The sequence below is a fragment of the Episyrphus balteatus genome, chromosome 2, assembly GCF_945859705.1.
Source record: "Episyrphus balteatus chromosome 2, idEpiBalt1.1, whole genome shotgun sequence".
Taxonomy (NCBI): domain Eukaryota; kingdom Metazoa; phylum Arthropoda; class Insecta; order Diptera; family Syrphidae; genus Episyrphus; species Episyrphus balteatus.
In genome coordinates, this window is record NC_079135.1 from 4,751,540 (window position 1) to 4,770,628 (window position 19,089).

The following is a 19,089-nucleotide window of genomic DNA, read 5'->3' on the forward strand; positions in this document are numbered from 1 at the left end:
CTTTTCAACAAATTCATGAAACTAGTAAATATTTCAAAGAAAACAAATACATAACTTGTCAATTAATTCAACGTCATTGTTTTAATTCATACAAATTCTTCAATAGTGAACCATTTTTTTTTAAATAGGGTTTAAGGGCTTAAATTAAAACTGGTGTTCGCAAGATACATTTACACGATACAATTTATGAATTCTTTTCAAAAATTGTTTTCCCATTATAACTGGATTTTACGAGGTTTCATCAATTTTGTGATGCTGATGGGAAAAATGAGAAAAATAATGATGCAATTGCAATTAATTAGAATGATTGAATACAAAATAATAACAAAACAATATAATTGGAATTTTTTTCTGCTGGAAATTCATTAATTCATTGTGAATTGTTTTTGTAAACAATATTTTTTTTTCTATCACATAAGAACAGAATGTTAGATGCATTTTGAAAAAAAAAATATTAACAAAGGTTTTACAAAAGTTTTCAAGTTAAATTAAAAGTGAAAACAAAACATCTTGAGTAGAAGTAATTTTAAAAAGATTAAACAAGTATTTCTAAAAATGTAATAGCCTTTAGCTTACTAAGTTAAGTTTATTAAAACATTCATTTTAAGATTTACATCTTTAAAAAAAAACAACATAAATTGAAGGCAAAATATGAGATGCAAAAACCTATGCAATTTATACTTATGTTGGGTACACGTGGTGTATACGTAATTTTTTTTTGGTTTTGTTTTCTTACAAGAATTTTCAGTTGAACTGCATTTATTTGAATATTTATAAGCGATTCAAACTGTTTTATTGGATTTCAGAATAAGTGTATCCTTGAGTGAAACCAATCGAAAACGACATCAGTGAAGTACCTTCATTATGAAAGCCTACTAATTTTAATTTATACTTCAATAAAAGGCACGATTGGGCAGCATCTACCTTGCACGAGCCTACACGCTCTTGAAGTTCAAGGTTATTAGTTTATGAGATAAACATTAAGAGTGACGTTTTTGAAAACAAAAGTGGGAAACAGTAAATTTAATGGATTTTTTTATCTGCGATAAAAGTTTTTAAGGGTCAATAACGAAACGTGTGTCGTAAAATATATTAATTTCCTTCAAGAGGATTGATTGTATAATAAAAAAAAAAGTCAATTGCCTTACACCAAGAGGCAGGATCTACTTTTGATAAAAATTTTATAAAGCAAAATTGTTTGAAATTATGAAAGTTTTAAAAGAAGTCTTAAAAAAATTTAATAAAACTAATATTTTATTTTTTTTAAATATTTTTAATAGAGGCTTTACTATAATTTATTATTAAAATTTATATTTAAATAACAATTTAAAAGGAGTTCTTCTTTGAAGCTAAAATAATTTAGCTTTTTTAGTTGCACCGAAAATTACTATGTTTCAAGAACAAAAGATTTGACTTTTATTGGTAAAAAAAAGTTGAACATAGATACATTTTTGTGTTTGGATAGTATTAAAAAAATTGATTATTAAATTAAATACAGCCAAAAACACATAAAATTTGAAATATTAAAAATCAATAACATTTTTGGTTAAAGCAAACGCCATATCGCCGCTGCAGTAAATATAAAAATCAAATATTTTCGAATTATTTCATTCAATTCTTTATCCCATCTCTGAGTTTATAATTCAATTTCTTTCAACAATTATGGAAATTAGCATTCAATGTTTTACTTTTCAATAAATTAATTTTTAATTGATTTTTAATAGCTTATTGGGTTAATAAAATCATATTTATGATTATTCTTCAGGAAAATTTATTTGCAAAACCGAAAAACAATAATAAATTGATGTGTGTGTTTCCTATTTTGTTTATTCATTATTTATTCATTGATCTTTTTTGTTTTAAAAAATGAATTTCTTTTGTGGTATTTTGTTTTGACTTAGAAAGTTGGTTTTATTAACATGCTTATTAATTTTTTTTTTAATTTTAAGAATAATTACTGTAATAAAAAAGCATTAAATAACAAAAAAAAAATTTTTCAGGTTCAGGTATTTCACTGAAATGAGTTTGGTTAGTAGCGTGGCGTCTGCATAACAATTTCATTTCCTGTCCTAATTTTTTAATCTTTAAAACATTACTTTCATTTCATTTCAAAAAATGTGTTGTCTGTCTCTGAAACAATATTAAACTTCAGTTATTTTTGTTAAATACTACAAATATTTATTTTTTATTTAAAAGTTCTAAAAATATCGCAGTTTTAGTTTCGGATTGTTTGATCTGCTATAAATAGGTTAAGTCTCAATAAGGCAAATGTTCTTGACTTATTTAAAAACAAAAAAACAAGAGACTGTTCATATTGACTTTAGGGAAAAAAGTCTGCAGAATAAAAAGGAAAAAAAAAACACGAGCTATATTTAATAACTTCCGATTCAGTACAATGCCTGAGATCAAGGCTATTCTTTCTGGCTGGAAATGTAAATAATAATTTATTATCGACAGGTACTTTGTATGTTTTTCTTTTTTGAAACGGTGTTGATTGATCTACATTGAAATATTAATGACGTTTGGCGTAAATGTTCGAATAATTTATTTGTTTTTCTTTCAATTTTAATTTACCTGTTATATTTTGGAAATGTTAATAATCAACTTTTTAAAAGCTGTGTTTCCACCTTAAAAATGTTTCCAAGGTTTTAAAATACCTTGTATTTTATATATTTAGGTTTTTCGCACGAAGTTTATTTGTTTAACCATAACAACCAAACTGTTTGTAGTTGAACTTTAAACAGTAGTAATAAGTCTGCTGACGTAAGCTTTTTTTAAGGAGATTTGGTTGTTAAAAAGAAGGCATGGTCGTTTTTTAAATCGTAAAATTCATAAGCAGTTTCATTGATTCTTGAACCCTTTTAAAAACTGTCAATTTAAAAGTCATAAAGTACTCAAACAAATCTAAAAATTGTTTCACTACTTGTTTTTTCCCAGATAAGAACATTCGTTCTTATCTAACCTCCCTCTATTATTCTTTTAATGATTTGTTTATAGTCTATAAAAGAATAATGGGGGTGGTAAAGAAGTTCTATTGATAACACTTAGTAACAATTGGAATTTTTTGGAAAATTCCAAAAACCACTTGCTTCCATTGTTTTTTGTTTAAATAAAAAAAAAACAAAATTAAGAATACACCTCCTCCAAATGATTTTGAAAAATTAAAAAATCGCTTTATTCACTCAGAAACATTTTCAAATAAAAAAATCTTTTTTCTTGAACTATTCAAGATGTACACTTGAAACAATAAACATTAAAAAAAATCCTAATGTGGTTGGACGATGAAAGCTATACGATTGTGGAAATAAAAATATTTTTACTTTTGTTTATAAATATAATTACTTTAAAGATATTTATGTAAAAAAAAAAAGAATTTTTGGAACGTGTTGAATATAAATTTTAAACAAAAAATACAAACAAAATAGTCGATGGATTGGAACAAATAGATCTTAGGTTCTTTTATTTTTGTAAAAGCCCAATGACAGACGTAAAAACAAGCAAATGAGAGTTTACATTTGACACATGTTGCTTAAACTTTTTTTTGGTAAAAAATAATAGAAAAAATCTGTCCACTTCCAAGACCATTTTTTTCTTGTAGAATTATTTTGTTGGTTTGAAAATGAGTAACGATTTGGATGCAATTTTTAAGGAATGTTCTTATAACCGGGAATTCAAATTTTAAAAGGTTTATGCAAAGTCCTATTTTAATACACAGTAGGTTTCTACACCCGACAAACAATTTTGGTCCTATAAAGCTTTACAGATGCAATTGTTGCTTCTGTAAAGCAGTATAGAAGAAAAATTGTTAGTAGGGCAGGCCAATTGCACACATGAGTTTTTTACACATGACGCAGGCATTTGATTCTACAGGAATCATACACAAGTGCGGTTTCAAAATCTTACCGAAATTAAATGTTCTTTAGTTTATTTTATTTTATCACACAAATCAGTCAATTTTATGTCTAAACCAATCCATCAACTTCTTACCATAAACTTATACGTAATAATTTTAATTTCTTTTGTAAAAAATCCGGCTCAAAGGACCAAATACTTTTTAATTAATATTTGGTCTTCTTTTAAACTAATAAAATATTTTTCTTTATCTTTTCAGGGAAATCTTGACAGATAACCAACTTTACAGAGGAAAAAACACTAAGGAACAGTTTCAACTACCAAAAAGAAATAAAAGGCATCATATTTTTTGAATCTCTATCTATCATCATCTGGCAAAAATCTTCACATAAATTAAAGTCACATTTCTTTATCAAACTTTGATAAAAAACACATCTTTCCACAAAATTTATTTTTTGAAACTATCACCAAACCACAAAAAAGGATCTGTCATTAAAGATATTTCATTTAAATAATACGGGCTTTAGGATTAATCCTTTAACCTGATCACACTCAATTAACAAATTAAACCCTCCTCCGATGACCAACAAGGTCGTTTTGCCAAACAACTTGGCATTGGTAACACCAACGGTCAGAGCTGATATCAACGTTATCTACCCACAATTTGCATTGGCAGCAACATCCTGCCTTCAGCTTAAACAAGGACACTCATACGCCGTCCGAGCTGATTTAAATTACCCGTGAAGTGGTATAAGCCCTAGTTAACAAAAACAAAAATAATTCAGTAGAAGATCATCCAGTATAAACGATTTGTTAAAAAAAAGAGGCTTTGCAAGAAAAGCCCTCCGCCACCTTTAGTCCTTTGGTTATCATCTTTTTATTTAAAACGGCTGAGACAATGTTAAAAGTAGTCGGTGCATCGTGGCAGAAAACACGGATAGGGACTTACATCCTTATCGGTGCTGGTCTCTTAGTTATTGCTGCTTTTTTCGTTGCCGAAATGGATCGTCCTGAATATGATGGTACTTATTGTGCGACAGCATTGTGGACGGAAAAGGTTGGCTTCCAAATCGAATACTGGAAGCAGCAAAATGATCTCGTTAACATTCCAAAAGGTGCCGCAAGGATATGCTATAAGGATTCGATTTATCAAAATGGGTAAGTTTTACAAGAACTTTTAACTTTTTATGGCTTACTAACGTAAGGACTTTTTTTTAGATGGGCACAGCTTGAAATCGAGACCCAACGTTCATATCCTGATTGGGTGCAGGCCTATGGTGCTGGGATCCTTGAAGGATCCTTAACGTGGAATAATATCTACAATCAATGGTTAAAGTAAGTCAAATCAACTTTTTTGAGTTTTAAAAAAATATTCTGACTAATTTTTATATCCTTTCAGTACCATTGGTTCAGCTTGTGATAAGGATGAAAATGCTCAGAACTTTTGTACCTGGCTCAGAGATACACTCTCTGCAAACTATTTGGCTACTAAAAAACGAGCTTTAGCTCGGGCAGATCATGATCAGTATTGGCATCAAATTGCTCTTTATTTCTATCAACTCGAAGGTCTCGAGACCGGTTATATTCGTGGAGCGACTCGAGCTCGTTCCGATTTGGAAGAAGAAATTCCGTTTGTAGATTTTCTTCTAATGAATTCCGCCGCTGATATTCAAGATTTGAAGATTTACTATGAAAACTATGTTTTAAAAGAAAGCAGTGGAAGTCAATCGGAGAAGAATTTCTTCCTTCCAAGTGCAACAATGTTTACGAAAATCTTCCAAACTGAAGCATCTTCTGGATGGCAACTTCTTTTCGGTCACAGTTCAGCAGGAAGTTACTCATCGATGTTGAGAATACAGAAAAGATATAAATTCCGTTATCACTTTTCTCCAGATCAACGCTCGAATTCGGTTCCAGGAGTGGATATAAGTTTTACTGGTTATCCGGGAATTTTAGGTTCCACAGATGATTTTTATATCGTTAAGGGACGTCAAGTGCAATCTATAGTCGCTGGAGTGACAATGAGGAATGAGAATCTTGAGTTGTGGAAGAATATTGATGTGGCTGATGCAATTCCACTGACAGCTCGGGTTATGGCGGCTAATCGAATAGCTCAGAGTCGTCGATCTTGGGCGAAGGCAATGTCACGTCATCCTTTTACAGGAAACAAGCAGTGGGTTTCAGTGGATCTGAATAAACTGAACGGTCTTGATGGTTCTCAACATTCCGTCGATGAGGAGAGTGTGCCTGAAGTCTCAGCAAATGGTCTTGTTTGGATTGTGGAACAACTTCCGGGACGCTTGCATGTGGAAGATGTCAGTAATAACTTCCTGAGTGGCAACACTACTTGGGTCGCCAATGGAGTTCCGTATTTTGATGAAATTCTCGAAGCTAGTCGAGTGCCTGCCGAAAACTTTAGCATGGATTTGCCAGAGGGTGATGATCTAACAACCCTTGAGTCGGTAGATAAATACCTTCGATTGAATGGATTCCGTGGAGATCTTTTGGGTGATGAGTCGGTACCCTATGGCAATATTGACATCAAGCTATTTGCTTTCAACTCAGAAATTGGAGTGAGTGATTACCATGCATTTGCTGGACCGATTTTTATGAGATTCCATCACAATCAGGATGATGCTTTAACATCAGAGTCGCATGTTGTTGTTGATTTGACAACTGAGCTGGAAGTCATCACTGATAGACGGCCAGTGAGGAACGATATGCGGGCGATAGCAATGAGGCAAGGTAGTGGACCGTTTAAATGGTCAACAGTTGCAGAGCGTATTCCAGGAGTTGAGCATGAAGGACATCCGGATGTTTGGGATTTTGATCATGTGTCACCAAAGTGGGCGTGGTAGAAACAGAGAGAATGAATGAAAATTTGAAAAAAAATTAGAATGAATGCGTTCAGTGTGCGTACTTAGAAAAATTTTGTATAGAAAAACCGTTGTAAAACTGATGTCGTATAGTATTTTTTTTTTTTTTTTGTAATTTCGAAAACTAAAAGAATATTGTTGTAATTTTGAATTTTTGTTTGCATTTGTTTATATAAATAGCTTTTTTTTTGTTGTGTACAGCACTGATATTAGATAAAATTTTGCAATAGAAAATATGTAGTTAAATTAAATCTGTGTCTTCCAAGAAAAATAACGTGCTTTGTAGTTTAAAAAAATATATAAAATGTACAATAAATCTGAAAAAAAAAAAAAATAGTTGAAAAATAGTAAATATTTTTGATACCGAACAATTTTTTTTTTTAAATAAAATTCAGCAAACAAACAAAATAAATAAACAAATGCCTTGAAGGAGAATTGATTGTGTTTTATTTTATTGATTTGAAGAGGATGGTTCATTAGTATTTCAGAAATATGTAGGTATTTTCAAAGGAATCGTACAACGACAAAAGAGTTTTTGGGTAAAAATGATATCAAGTACCAAACCTTTTTTTAAATAAATAACGCACGGAACCATGGCCATGTTGGCCATCTGCCGGCAAACGTAACATTTGTTTGCTGATAAAATTTTGAATCAGACAAAATGAAATTTACCATTTTTCTTTACAAAAGCAAGGACACAAACCCAACGAAAAAGTGGTGAATTTGTATTACAGTCAACTATTGATTAATGTTCTAAAAGGACTCTTCCGACATTTCTAAGAAAAATTAATTATAATAACACCGGCCCACAAAAAAAAAAAACAGTGTCATGTACCAGGAACCAGACCTATCTTTCTATATGTTTTTCAATTTCAAGTCCGTTTGGCCCGGTCACCCTCCAGTTTTGAGCTGTGACTGCATTTTGTTTGAATTTTTGTGACTTTTTTGAAGTTTTTTTGCATTTTTTTCAAAACTGGAGGGTGTTTGGACAAAACGGACTTGAAATTCAAATTCAGAGGATCCAAAAACATATAGAAAGATAGGTCTGGCATTGTATATTTATTCCTATAGTACTCTCATGAAGAATTTTCTGTTTTGCGTGGCCACCGGTGGGATCGCTAGTTTATTTTATATTTGAACATTATGCAGGAAATTGAAATGCAGATCTACCAAAAGATGTCGCTAAAGTATTTTCTTCAATTGATAGTACTATAGAAATATATATACAATGGGTCTGGTTCCTGGTACATGACACTTTTTTTAGTGGGAATTTATATAATTAGGTAACGGTTAATAATGCTAATAATTTGAAAATCACTGATATTAAAATTTTTTCAATCATTGCTATAACAGGCTTACTTAACCATTCATATGATTTGTTGAGAATATTATTTTTCTATTACAAGACCCTTGCTGATGGGAATTGGCTCACATTTTGTCTTCCAGAAAAAAGATTCGTTGGGATAAATAGACGCGTTTAGGAAGCGTTTTGGGCGCGTTTAGGACGCGTTTTGGAAGCGTTTAGGACTAGTTTTGGATGCGTTTTGGACGCGTTTTGGAAGCGTTTCTGGCGCGTTTTGGACGAGTTTTGGATGCGTTTTGGACGCGTTTTGGACGCGTTTTGGACGCGTTTTGAACGCGTTTTGGACGCGTTTTGGAAGCGTTTAGGACGCGTTTTGGATGCGTTTTATACGCGTTTAGGACGAGTTTTGGATGCGTTTCGGACGCGTTTAGGACGTGTTTTAGACGCATTTCGGATGCGTTATGGACGCGTTTCGGACTCGTTTTGGAAGCGTTTCGGACGCGTTTTGGACGCGTTTGGATGCGTTTTGGACGCATTTTGGACGCGTTTAGGACGCGTTTTGGATGCGTTTAGGAGTCGTTAGGTTAGGAGTCGTTAGGCTAGGAGTCGTTTTGGACGCGTTTTGGAAGCGTTTTGTCACGTTGTTTTATGTAACTAAGCTTGTTGATAATTTAATTTATGAAACATTCAACTTTCTCCTATTTTTTTTTAAACATTGAGAGTCGGATACAATAAAGTGACACAGCATTGTATTAACACTAAATTAATCTATTTTTTCATTGATAACACCAGAAAACTCTTCTGTGAATTTTTCTAAATAGGTATGCCAGCGGTGCCAGTAGTCGAATAAACCTTTTTTCAATACTTTTTTCAGATTCCCTTAATTTGACTCCTCATTGAAAAGCTATTGACCATTTACATTTTGGTACAGCCCATTGTACCTTCTTTTCGAAGCATTTTTTTGATAATAAAATATCCAGTGGCGTAGCTAGCCCTGTGGGGGCCAACGGCGTATACAAGGGGGGGGGGGGGGGTCACGGGGTCATGAGTAGGTACACAAAAATCATCTCTTAAGGGTAAGTCACTGCTTACCAGCAAATAAAAGAAGCAAGTATATCTAAAAAGCAATCTTTTATTTTTTTTTCATGATTATATGATGAATTGAATAAAATATGTATTAAATAGGAAAGCTTTCTGTGGCCTCCTTGCTGTGTGGAGGTCAATTCTGTTGATGACATTTGTCATCGGAAAAATTTTAAAAAAGGATATTATTTCTCAAATCTTTTTAGTTTTCTGCAATGTTTTCTTACAGAAAATAACAGTATTTTGTACTAGATTAGCTAACTCTGTTACATTTTTTGAAACAACAATCGATTTGCTAATCATCAATGGCAAACTGATTATAGGTACGAATGTAAGCAACCTTTTCTAAGGCAAATTAAATATTATAATTGAATATCACTTAGGGCTAATTTTTTTTAATAGTCAGATACACCTCAGTTAGAGCTTATTCCTAGGAATAAGAGTTTTTTTTATATAGACATTCATTCTTCTGATTGTCTAACTGACGATTGAAAAAAAAAATTATATTTTCAAATGCAATTTTTTTTACAAAACTTTGCGATTCGTTTACCTGAGGTTAGGCAGATTTTCAATTCAAAAGTTACCACTGTTATTAAGTAAAAAATTTAATTTTAATATTCAAAACAATTAACAGTTGTTTTAAGGCAAATTATTCAATCGAAGTACTCGTACAGTACAGTTTATGTTTAGGAGAAGATAGCCTTAAATCGTCAAAACTAAAGCCTAGTACGCTGCTGATGCAAAACGAAAAATCCCATACAAAAATGAAACAACGAAATGGCACAACGAAATTGAAAAGTCTCCAGTTCTTTTTCGCACACAAACAATTGCCGGGGTCATTAATTGTGTGTGGAAAAATGACATTTGAGTTTTGTTGTTGTTCATTTTGTCATTGCATGTCCTTCTGCGATACGTGTTTTCTTTTCTTTTTATTTATGTTTCGCAAGCATTTCGTTGTCCTCGTGGAGACCGACGAACAATTTCGTTTCACATCAGCAGCGTTTAAGGCTTTAAGGCTTAACGCTAAACATAAACGAATCTTATACCATTTTTATTTGGTTATTTTTAGAACTACATTCGGAACTTTTCTATTCGAAATGAAAAACGGGCAAATTTTAATGTTTGTAATAATTCAAAAAGCACATTTTCAAGTTTATGCCTGCTATCAAAACTTTTGAAAAAAAATTTGGCATGACACCCCCCCTCCCCCCCAAGAAGCAAACCTGTATACGCCCCTGGTGGGGGCCCTGTATACAAATTATTTTGGAAGAAAAAATTTTTTGGAAAAAAAAGTTGAAAGCTGGAATTTTTTAGCAAAATAAATAAATATTTTCATAAATTTCCTACTTCAATTTTTTTTTTTAATTCCAAAATTTTATATTGGGCACGTTCAGGAAATATTAGGGGCTAGATATTTAGGCAACGTCATTTTCTGAGCGGAAATTTGAGTAAATTGCCTAAATTAGTTTGGATATGATGCTTTTGTCAAATTTCGAAATTTACTTAAGTATTTTACCGATCGCATGGGGAAGACACCAAATTTAAGTTAACTTTAATGAATAAATAATATTAATTATAACCGATAATGCACTTTTCACTCGTTTTTCACACAGATAAATTCAATTTTGCTAAATTAATTCTTTAATTAAAAACAATCTGCTGTCATGTTGACAAGAAAAACTTTCCTAAATTTTTAGGGAAAATTTTCTTGCTTAACTTTCCAGTTAGCTTTCCAATAAAATTACCTAAATTGGAAAGATTTTTTTTGACAGCCAATCAGAGACCGAGAAATTACCTAAATATTTAGTGCCTAACGTTGCCCATTTTCAGAACTTTATTTTCAATTTATACTAAAGCTATATAGTAATTGCTTAAAAACTTCATTGAAATTGAATTGGCTTGTATAGACCACTGAAAATAATTTTAAAAAAATATATATATTAGCAGCATATGGGTGGTTGGAATATTCGATATCTCAAATACTTGGCACTATAGTCGCATTTTAATGCTAGATTCAAGTTCAGAATGTCAAAGACCATTACAAAAGTAAAATTGAGTTTCTATGGAAAACTATATATCTGCCCTCTCCTAAACAGGGGGAGAAAGACCCTCCTTCCATAGTAAACATTATCATAATAAACCCCTCTAAAAACGGTTATCAATTTTCGGCGACTAAGTTATCGTACTCTCCCCTAGTTTGATAATTTTTGAGGTAGTACCTAATAACTACAATCTTAAAATTTTCAAACTCATTTTAAGACAGTTTTTCCGACCGCAAATTTTGAAACTGATTCATGCACAAGCTTTCTTTTTGGTTTAAAAAAAAACAATTTTTGTATTTTCTTGCAAACACAAAATTTTGTATTTCTACATTTTGCAAAAAGTAGCCGTTGTTGTTATACCTTTATTTTCACGTTAAAAAAAGTTACATGAAAACCTCAGCTTTCTATCAATTTTTTAACAATATTCTATTAAAACGAAAATCACCTCCTCAGCAACACTCATCCAGGAACTTTACCATTTCTCACCACACAAGCTTATTCCTTTTCGAACCATTTTATTCAGCCCTAATTCGCCCTAAATTAACCCACCCGGCCGAAAAATTATCCACTTTCGTTCTTCATTTTCACACACCACCTTACAAAAAGCCTATTTATATACAAATTTCGCTCAGTTTCATTCACATGTATTTGTGTATATCTCACCACTTTCATGCAATATCGTTCTTTTTCGTATATTCATTCATCATATAACAAATTTGTGTAGTCGCTGTCGCCGTCGTTGCCGACTTTACAAATTAATTGAAAATAATACACTTTTATTTTTTCTTTCATCCCAATACAAATTGAATAAAAAAGAAATAATACAAATTGTATAACTTAATTTGTTTGCTTTTCCACCACCACCGTTCGACGCAACAATAATCCACCAAAGTGCAACACGTAACAATAAAAAGAATACAAAAAAGTGAAATTAATCAATTTTTATCCAATTTGCGTAAAAATTTGGTCCTAGTTTTGCAAAAAAAAAAATTCTGAAAAAAAAAACAAAAAAAAAAAAACCCAGAAAAAAACCTCCCCCAGTGAGAAAAGGTGAAAATCCCAATTTGTTGTATATTTTTCATCTCACCACTCATCGTTGTTTCTCTCAGAAAAAAGCAAAAGGCAATTAAATTCTGTGAATGAATTGCATTTTTTTTATCAAAAAAATTCTCTGGAAATTAATTTGAAAAATCCTTTCAAAGTTTCTTTGAAATCCTTGAATTAAATACAAAGTATGAGAAAATAGTCCTTGAACATTTGTTTGGTTTTTTAATCTCCGAGAAAAACCTTCGAAAATAACAATAATTTTGTTTTCCAACTGCATTTTTTTTTGCATTCATACAAATTGTGTACGAGTGTAATTACGCGAGAGTGTGTATAGTAGTATTTCTTCATCAACGTGTGTTTTCGTCGTGTTTTTTGGTCATCATTGCGTATGTGTATGTGTTGAATATTTTTGCAGCCGCCTTTGCTGTCATTTATTGAAACTGACATTTGCCGTGTATGGTGAATTCTCTCTCTTGCAAATTGTTGTTTTTTTTCTGTCTTCTTCATTGTGTGTTGTATTTGCAGATTGCCAATTGCGTAAAGTCTGTGCAAAGTTTTCGCTGTCGTTCTTGTGCCATTCGTGTGCTTTCTGCGACAATTTCTAAACAAACAAACCTAGAAATCATTAAAATAATCACTTTTCTTTATGTGCCACTAAGAATTTGTTCAACAAATCCTCCAGAATAAAGTGAAATTCGTAAATTAAAAAATTAAGAAAAAACCGAAATTGGTGAAAATAGACTGATTCAAGTGCCTTCAATTGAATGCATTTTCTCTCTCTTTACTCTCGTGTAAAATTTTTTCTCCCCTTGCACTTGCTCTTTAAACAAAACAAACAAAAAAGTGCTCACCACCCCCACACATTTGAACAATTCTGCAAAAAGTAAATCAACTCACACATATTCAAGTGTGCTATTGTATTCGATTTGATTTTTGTTTGTAAATTCAAACAAAAAAAATTATAAATTGTTTGCTTGTGAACTTTTAAATTCGATTTGAAAATTAATTGTGGTGAATTTATTATTCCAATTGGACAAAAAAAGAGAAAACAAAAACAAGCGGCTGCCATCATAATTTCTATCTGTGTATTGTGTGTTGGTTTTTCTCTTTTTCGCTCTCATACACAAGAAGACATTTTGAATTTTATGCAGAATCTCAGCGAATATCTGTCAAATTAGAGTTTGTTGTTTTTTTTTATTGTGTGCTCTTAAATTTTTGCCCGGCATTTCAACACAAAAATAATAACAAAAGAAAATAACCAAAAAGCGAATTAGTTTTTTTTTTCGATTGAAATTTACATTTTTGTAATAATTAAGTGGTGAGTATATTTAAATAAATTGCAATTCCAAAAATAAACAATCTTTTTTCTATAAAATATTTTTGTTGATACCTAATTGAGTTATTTTAGTTGGGTAGATGAGTGTTTTGTTGTGAAGGTCTATAACAAAACGGTATCTTGGCGATTGGAGAATTATCGATGGCCGCCGTTGCTGCTGATTGTCACTTTCAGTTTTGTTTTTTTGTTGTTTTTTCTGTCTGTTTTCTTTTTTTCTACTTCCTCCCGCACACCAACTCGAATACTCAGATTGATCATTCATTCCTATTAGAATTTTGTTTTTATTTTTTATTTGTATTTTGAATTTATTTTTGTTTGCAAATTGGGATAGCAGAGGCTGTCTCCTGTCTATTGTATTGTTGTTGGGAGAGGGACAAGCTAATTTTAGGAACAAAATTGCATTGATTACTGGGAGTTAGGTACGAAGTTAAGTTATGCATTTGCACGATTTATTAATAAATTTCGTAGGTATATTTTGAATACATTACGTAGGTAGGTAGTTAATAAAGATGAGCTTTTTTTTAACTATCAGTCACGCGCATTGAATGATAATTCCTACAAATTAAGAATTGACTTAATAAGCTCGAGAGTAATATAGGTAGTAAGCCAGAACTGCGACCTCAAAATTTTTGAACCAAATTTGTCTAATTCGTTTGTCCACCGTTTGTCCATGTTTGTCCACCCAAAATTTTCGTTTGTCCACCCTTCAAAAAAATTTTAGAGCAAATGCTTTTTTTTTATAGGAAGTCTGAAAAATGAAAAATCGTCTAAAACGGTCAAATTTTGAGATAGGCGTATAAAACCAACTGCAATCGTTTGTCCACCTCGAGTTCTATATACATACCAAATATTATCGTTTTTCCACCCCCCGTTTAGGAGCAATTTAAAAAACAAAATTTGCACTGAAAAATTAAAACTCCCCTAAAATCCCCAAAAATCAATTTTCATCAAAAATTCAAACTGCTGTCGTTTGTCCACCTCGAGTTCTACACGTATGCCAAAAATCGTCGTTTGTCCACCCTACGTTTAAAAGATATTCAAAAAACAAAATTTGTACTGAAAATTTCAAAGTCCCATAAAATCTCCAAAATTTGACTTTTTTCAAAATTTTAAATTTCTGTCGTTTGTCCACCACGAGTTCTACACGTATGCCAAAAATCGTCGTTTGTCCACCCTACGTTTAGAAGATATTCAAAAAACAAATTTTGTACTGAGAAATCGAAAAAAAATATTACGCATACACCAGAGTGAAAATTTCAAAATCCTCAAAAATTACTTTTTTTAAAAAATTCAAACGGCAATCGTTTGTCCACCTCGAGAAAATTTCAAAGTCCCATAAAATCTCCAAAAATTGACTTTTTTCAAAATTTCAAATTTCTGTCGTTTGTCCACCTCGAGTTCTATACGTATACCAAAAATCGTCGTTTGTCCACCCTACGTTTAAAAGATATTCAAAAAACAAAATTTGTACTGAAAATTTCAAAGTCCCATAAAATCTCCAAAATTTGACTTTTTTCAAATTTTAAATTTCTGTCGTTTGTCCACCTCGAGTTCTACACGTATACCAAAAATCGTCGTTTGTCCACCCTACGTTTAAAAGATATTAAAAAAAAAACAATCCAATCCAGTTTATAAATTTTTTTTTATGTGAAAGGGTGTTTTTTTGAGTGAAAAATAAAAAGATGGGTCACCCTAATAAAATTTCTTAAAAACATTGATTTTGGGATAGAAAGCAAAAATAAAGAGTTTTCATAAAAAAAATTTAGGTGAAAGGGTGTTTTTTTCAAAGAGACAGTAAAATCTGCAATTGGTCCCAAAAAGCCAATGATTCGTGTGAAACGTCTAAGAACTTAAGTATAAACGTTTAATTTGTCATCAAAACCATAAATAAAATGAATCATTGGCTTTTTGGGACCAATTGCAGATTTTACTGTATCTTCGAAAAAAACACCCTTTCACAAAATTTTTTTTTATGAAAACTCTTTATTCTTGCTTGCTATCCCAAAATCAATGTTTTTGCCAAATTTCATTAGGGTGACCCATCTTTTTTGTTTTCACTCAAAAAAACACCCTTTCACATAAAAAAATTTATAGACTGGCATTATTCGTAGTTCCCATGGGAAAGAGAACATATTTAATGAATTTCGTAAGGGTTCCATTTATACCATTGATTTTATCGGACTTATCGCGGAATTTTCCCTATTTCCCAAAAAAACACCCTTTAACCTAAAATATTTGTATAGACTGTTCGGGTTCTTGGTTTTTGTTATAAATGAAACATTTTTACCAATTTTCATTGGTATTACAATTTTTTCCTTGTTTTTGTGGTACTAATTCCGAATTTCATCATTTCTTAAAAAAAAAACACCCTTTCACTTCTTAAGATAATTTTGTACACTTTATAGATTCTTAATTCTTATATTATCCAAAACATTTATACCAAGTTTGAAAAATTAATAAAATTTAAGTCAGCTGTTATGATACCTTCCTCACCTTCAAAAAAAACACCCTTTCACCAAAAATAATTTTAAGAACTTTATGAATCCTTTGTCCCTGCTTTATCTAAAATCTTCATCCCGAATTTTATCACTGTAGCATGTTTTTCACATGGGTTTCGGTTATATTTTACTTGTTGAAGTAAAAAAACAAGAATTCTTGTTTTTAATCGGCAATAACTTTTCTTAGAGCAATCGTATTGACTTTATTTTTATGTCATTAGATTCAGCATTAAAAAATACCTTGAAAACATGTGTCATATGATGATATTCGACAAACAATTTTTTTCAGTAGGTATATTTTTGACCTTTACCCCCTCCCTCTTGTCCGCGAAAAAAACACCCTTCCACCCAACTTTTTTTGTACTTGGTTCTTATCCCAAAAGCAAACTTTTTGCAAAGTTTAATGCGCATAACAATTTTTTTTTTAAATGCCTATTTTACCTGTACTATAATAAATTTCGTATATTTTGAATACATTACATAGGTAGGTAGTAATAGGTATAGTAATTTCTTATAGGAAACAAAATTAGATAAATTTGGTTATTCCTTTTTGAATATTTATTAATTTTAGAGGTTAAAACCTAAGTGTCTAGCTTGTTTTTTAAAACATCAAATGTATGTAGGTAGGTACTTTATCGGTGTTAACCTTTGGTAGGTAATTAATTATTCATAATTATTTAAAATGATAGCGACGCCATAATATATGTAGATAATAGGTTCCTAGTTCCTACGTAGGTATAACATGTAAAAACGTCATTTTTGTATCTAACTCTAGAAATTTGGGATTTTAAGTTAAAATGCAAATGTTAACTACAATCATAAAACTATGTTGCTATCTTAGGTAGGTCATACTGTTTGTTTGCAACTTTCTTATAATTTTGAATTATGTTTTTTTTATACAATTTTAGTATTCTGAATCTGCAAAAGAAATCAAAAATACCCGTTATAACAACCTGGAAATTTGTTCGTTAAATCCGCTTTTTCGTTATTACCAATAGCAACTATTTGAATGAACCTCTATCAGAACTTAAGAATTTGTTCGGAATACCCGATTTTTCGTTATAAGCGTTGTAATTATAAACTTTAAAAGTATCAAAGCCCTTGTTTTTGGAGAAATTTAATGATTTTTCTCACCAGAAGGTTGTATTTGACTGTAAATTATATTATGCCATATAAAAACACAAATAATATTCAATCATAACTTTGGACTGAGTGAACTTATTTTGATAATTCCTTTTTGTATTCGAAAGCTGATGCCTCCAGTGTGGTCCCATTTCAATTTCGTTCAGTTCTGACGACAGAATCCAAAAGAAAACCATCAATATAAGTTTCGATCCATAGAAGTCGGTTTTGTTTTTTGATAAAATGAATTATTTTACTCAACATTTCAATTTTAGGTCAAATTTCAAATCGCGATTTTTCCATGAAACTTTGAACGAATATCAAACACAAAAGTTGAATCTCTATAGTTCATAGAAAATATACCAACCACAAATTAATGAAAAGCAGTATCTTTGGTGATAACAGGGGTCTCAGTAGGACAGCATTTTCTTGATTACATAAATACCACTTCAGTAAAACAAGAAATAAAAAAAGCGGACGAGTTTACTATATGGAGACTTTCATAGTTCACTATTTTTATAGTAGGTAGTATTTGAAATATGTTGGTGGTTCGCAAGGATGGAAAAATTACTATAAAAGAGGTTTACGGTATATCCTCACTTTTAACCTTGCAGATCCAGTTTTTGAAATATGACTTGACAATCATTTGGATTCGTTTTACAATTTTTGGCTGTTCACTATCTTGTTCTTGATTCATATTCGAATCTGAATATGAATTAAAACACGAATTTTTTTTATTTCGTTACCCCCTGAATACAATGGTGTAGCTGTGGCTCTAGCTTGTACCGCAAGTTGAAGAATTCTCAACTTTTTGCTCAGCTGCCACCAACTTTTGTGGGGTTTTCCCTCAGTACAGTTCTACAAGCTGCAGCCACAGCTACACCATTGTATTTAGCCAGTTAAGCCTAGTACGCATATTAACCCTCTGTCGGCACACGGGTGCGAATTTGGCAGGACAAAAATAAAGAGTGTTCACAAAAAAGTTTCTTTATAAGGGTGAAAATACATTTTTTTGGAATTGCAAATACAATATTCGAATTCCTCGGAAAATTCTACATTAATTTCATATATGATTCTCTATAAAATAGTGAGACCGAAAAAAGTTCCAGCGACATGAAAAAGTATAAACCAAATTCGCAAAAAAGAGGTGTGCCTACAGAGGGTTAAGCTAAATTTTAGCTCTCATACAAATAATCGAAAATATTTAGCTGATTTTTCGATAATTTATATAGGAGCTAAAATTTAGTTCGACTTCGTACCAGATATTGAGATAAAAAACCTTTTCTGTATTAGGGTGCCTTAGAGTTTCACGCTTCGGTTATGTCTTTTGAAGTAAAATGCTTACTAATAAAACCTGCCAATGGGTAATTCAACTATCGCAGATGTAACGTTTTAATGCAATTGAATTTTATTTATAAAAAAACAAGACAACATTTTAACCCTTAACTATAGTGGTGAAAATTTGTGGTGTTTTGAAATGATAAAATAAAATACAAAATTGAATTTTTTTATAATTTTTTTTTTTAAGCATTAAAAGATAACAATTTTAGAAGAAGTAAAGAAAAAAAAGAAAAAAAGAGAAAATTCATTTTCAACGGTTTTTATTAACTTTTTAAAAGTAGATGTGGGTCCCCTGGACCCACCACTATAGTTAAGGGTTAATGAAATTATTGCTTGTTTTCCTTGAATTCATTCCAAAGTCTGGAATGCAACAATCAAGTCGTCAGAAGAATAGTTTTAAAGTATATTTTAAATAAACTTTAAATAAGAAACAAATTTGCTGCACCTGCGATAGTGGAACCTTACCAATTTAAAAAAAAAAAAAACTGAAAAACGGCTCTTTTAATGGTTAAGCTAATACTGTCAAGTAATTAAAGATATAGTACACTCCCGCCAAGTCAAATTTTCACGGGATATCGAATCGAAGTGG

The 19,089-nt window shown here is 31.2% G+C and overlaps 2 protein-coding genes across 17 annotated transcripts in view; both read left to right on the forward strand.

The window, feature by feature from the left end:
* The window catches only part of LOC129908641 (putative phospholipase B-like lamina ancestor), a 38,831-nt gene extending 31,909 nt beyond the window's left edge, over positions 1-6,922 (forward strand). For all 4 annotated transcript variants that reach the window (XM_055985290.1, XM_055985292.1, XM_055985291.1 and 1 more), the window contains exons 3-5: positions 4,112-5,010; positions 5,071-5,187; positions 5,252-6,922. In XM_055985290.1, coding sequence (XP_055841265.1) covers positions 4,751-5,010; positions 5,071-5,187; positions 5,252-6,710 — 1,836 coding nt within the window. In that variant the 5' untranslated portion in view covers positions 4,112-4,750 and the 3' untranslated portion in view covers positions 6,711-6,922. The remainder of the gene's footprint in view (positions 1-4,111; positions 5,011-5,070; positions 5,188-5,251) is intronic.
* A 4,940-nt stretch (positions 6,923-11,862) lies between these two features.
* Positions 11,863-19,089, forward strand: part of LOC129908683 (protein alan shepard) — a 487,297-nt gene continuing 480,070 nt past the window's right edge. For 4 of the 13 annotated variants that reach the window (XM_055985367.1, XM_055985368.1, XM_055985363.1 and 1 more), the window contains exon 1: positions 12,222-13,521. The gene's annotated coding sequence lies outside the window, so the exon portion shown is untranslated. The other 9 variants (XM_055985362.1, XM_055985364.1, XM_055985359.1 and 6 more) reach the window with 6 other exon arrangements.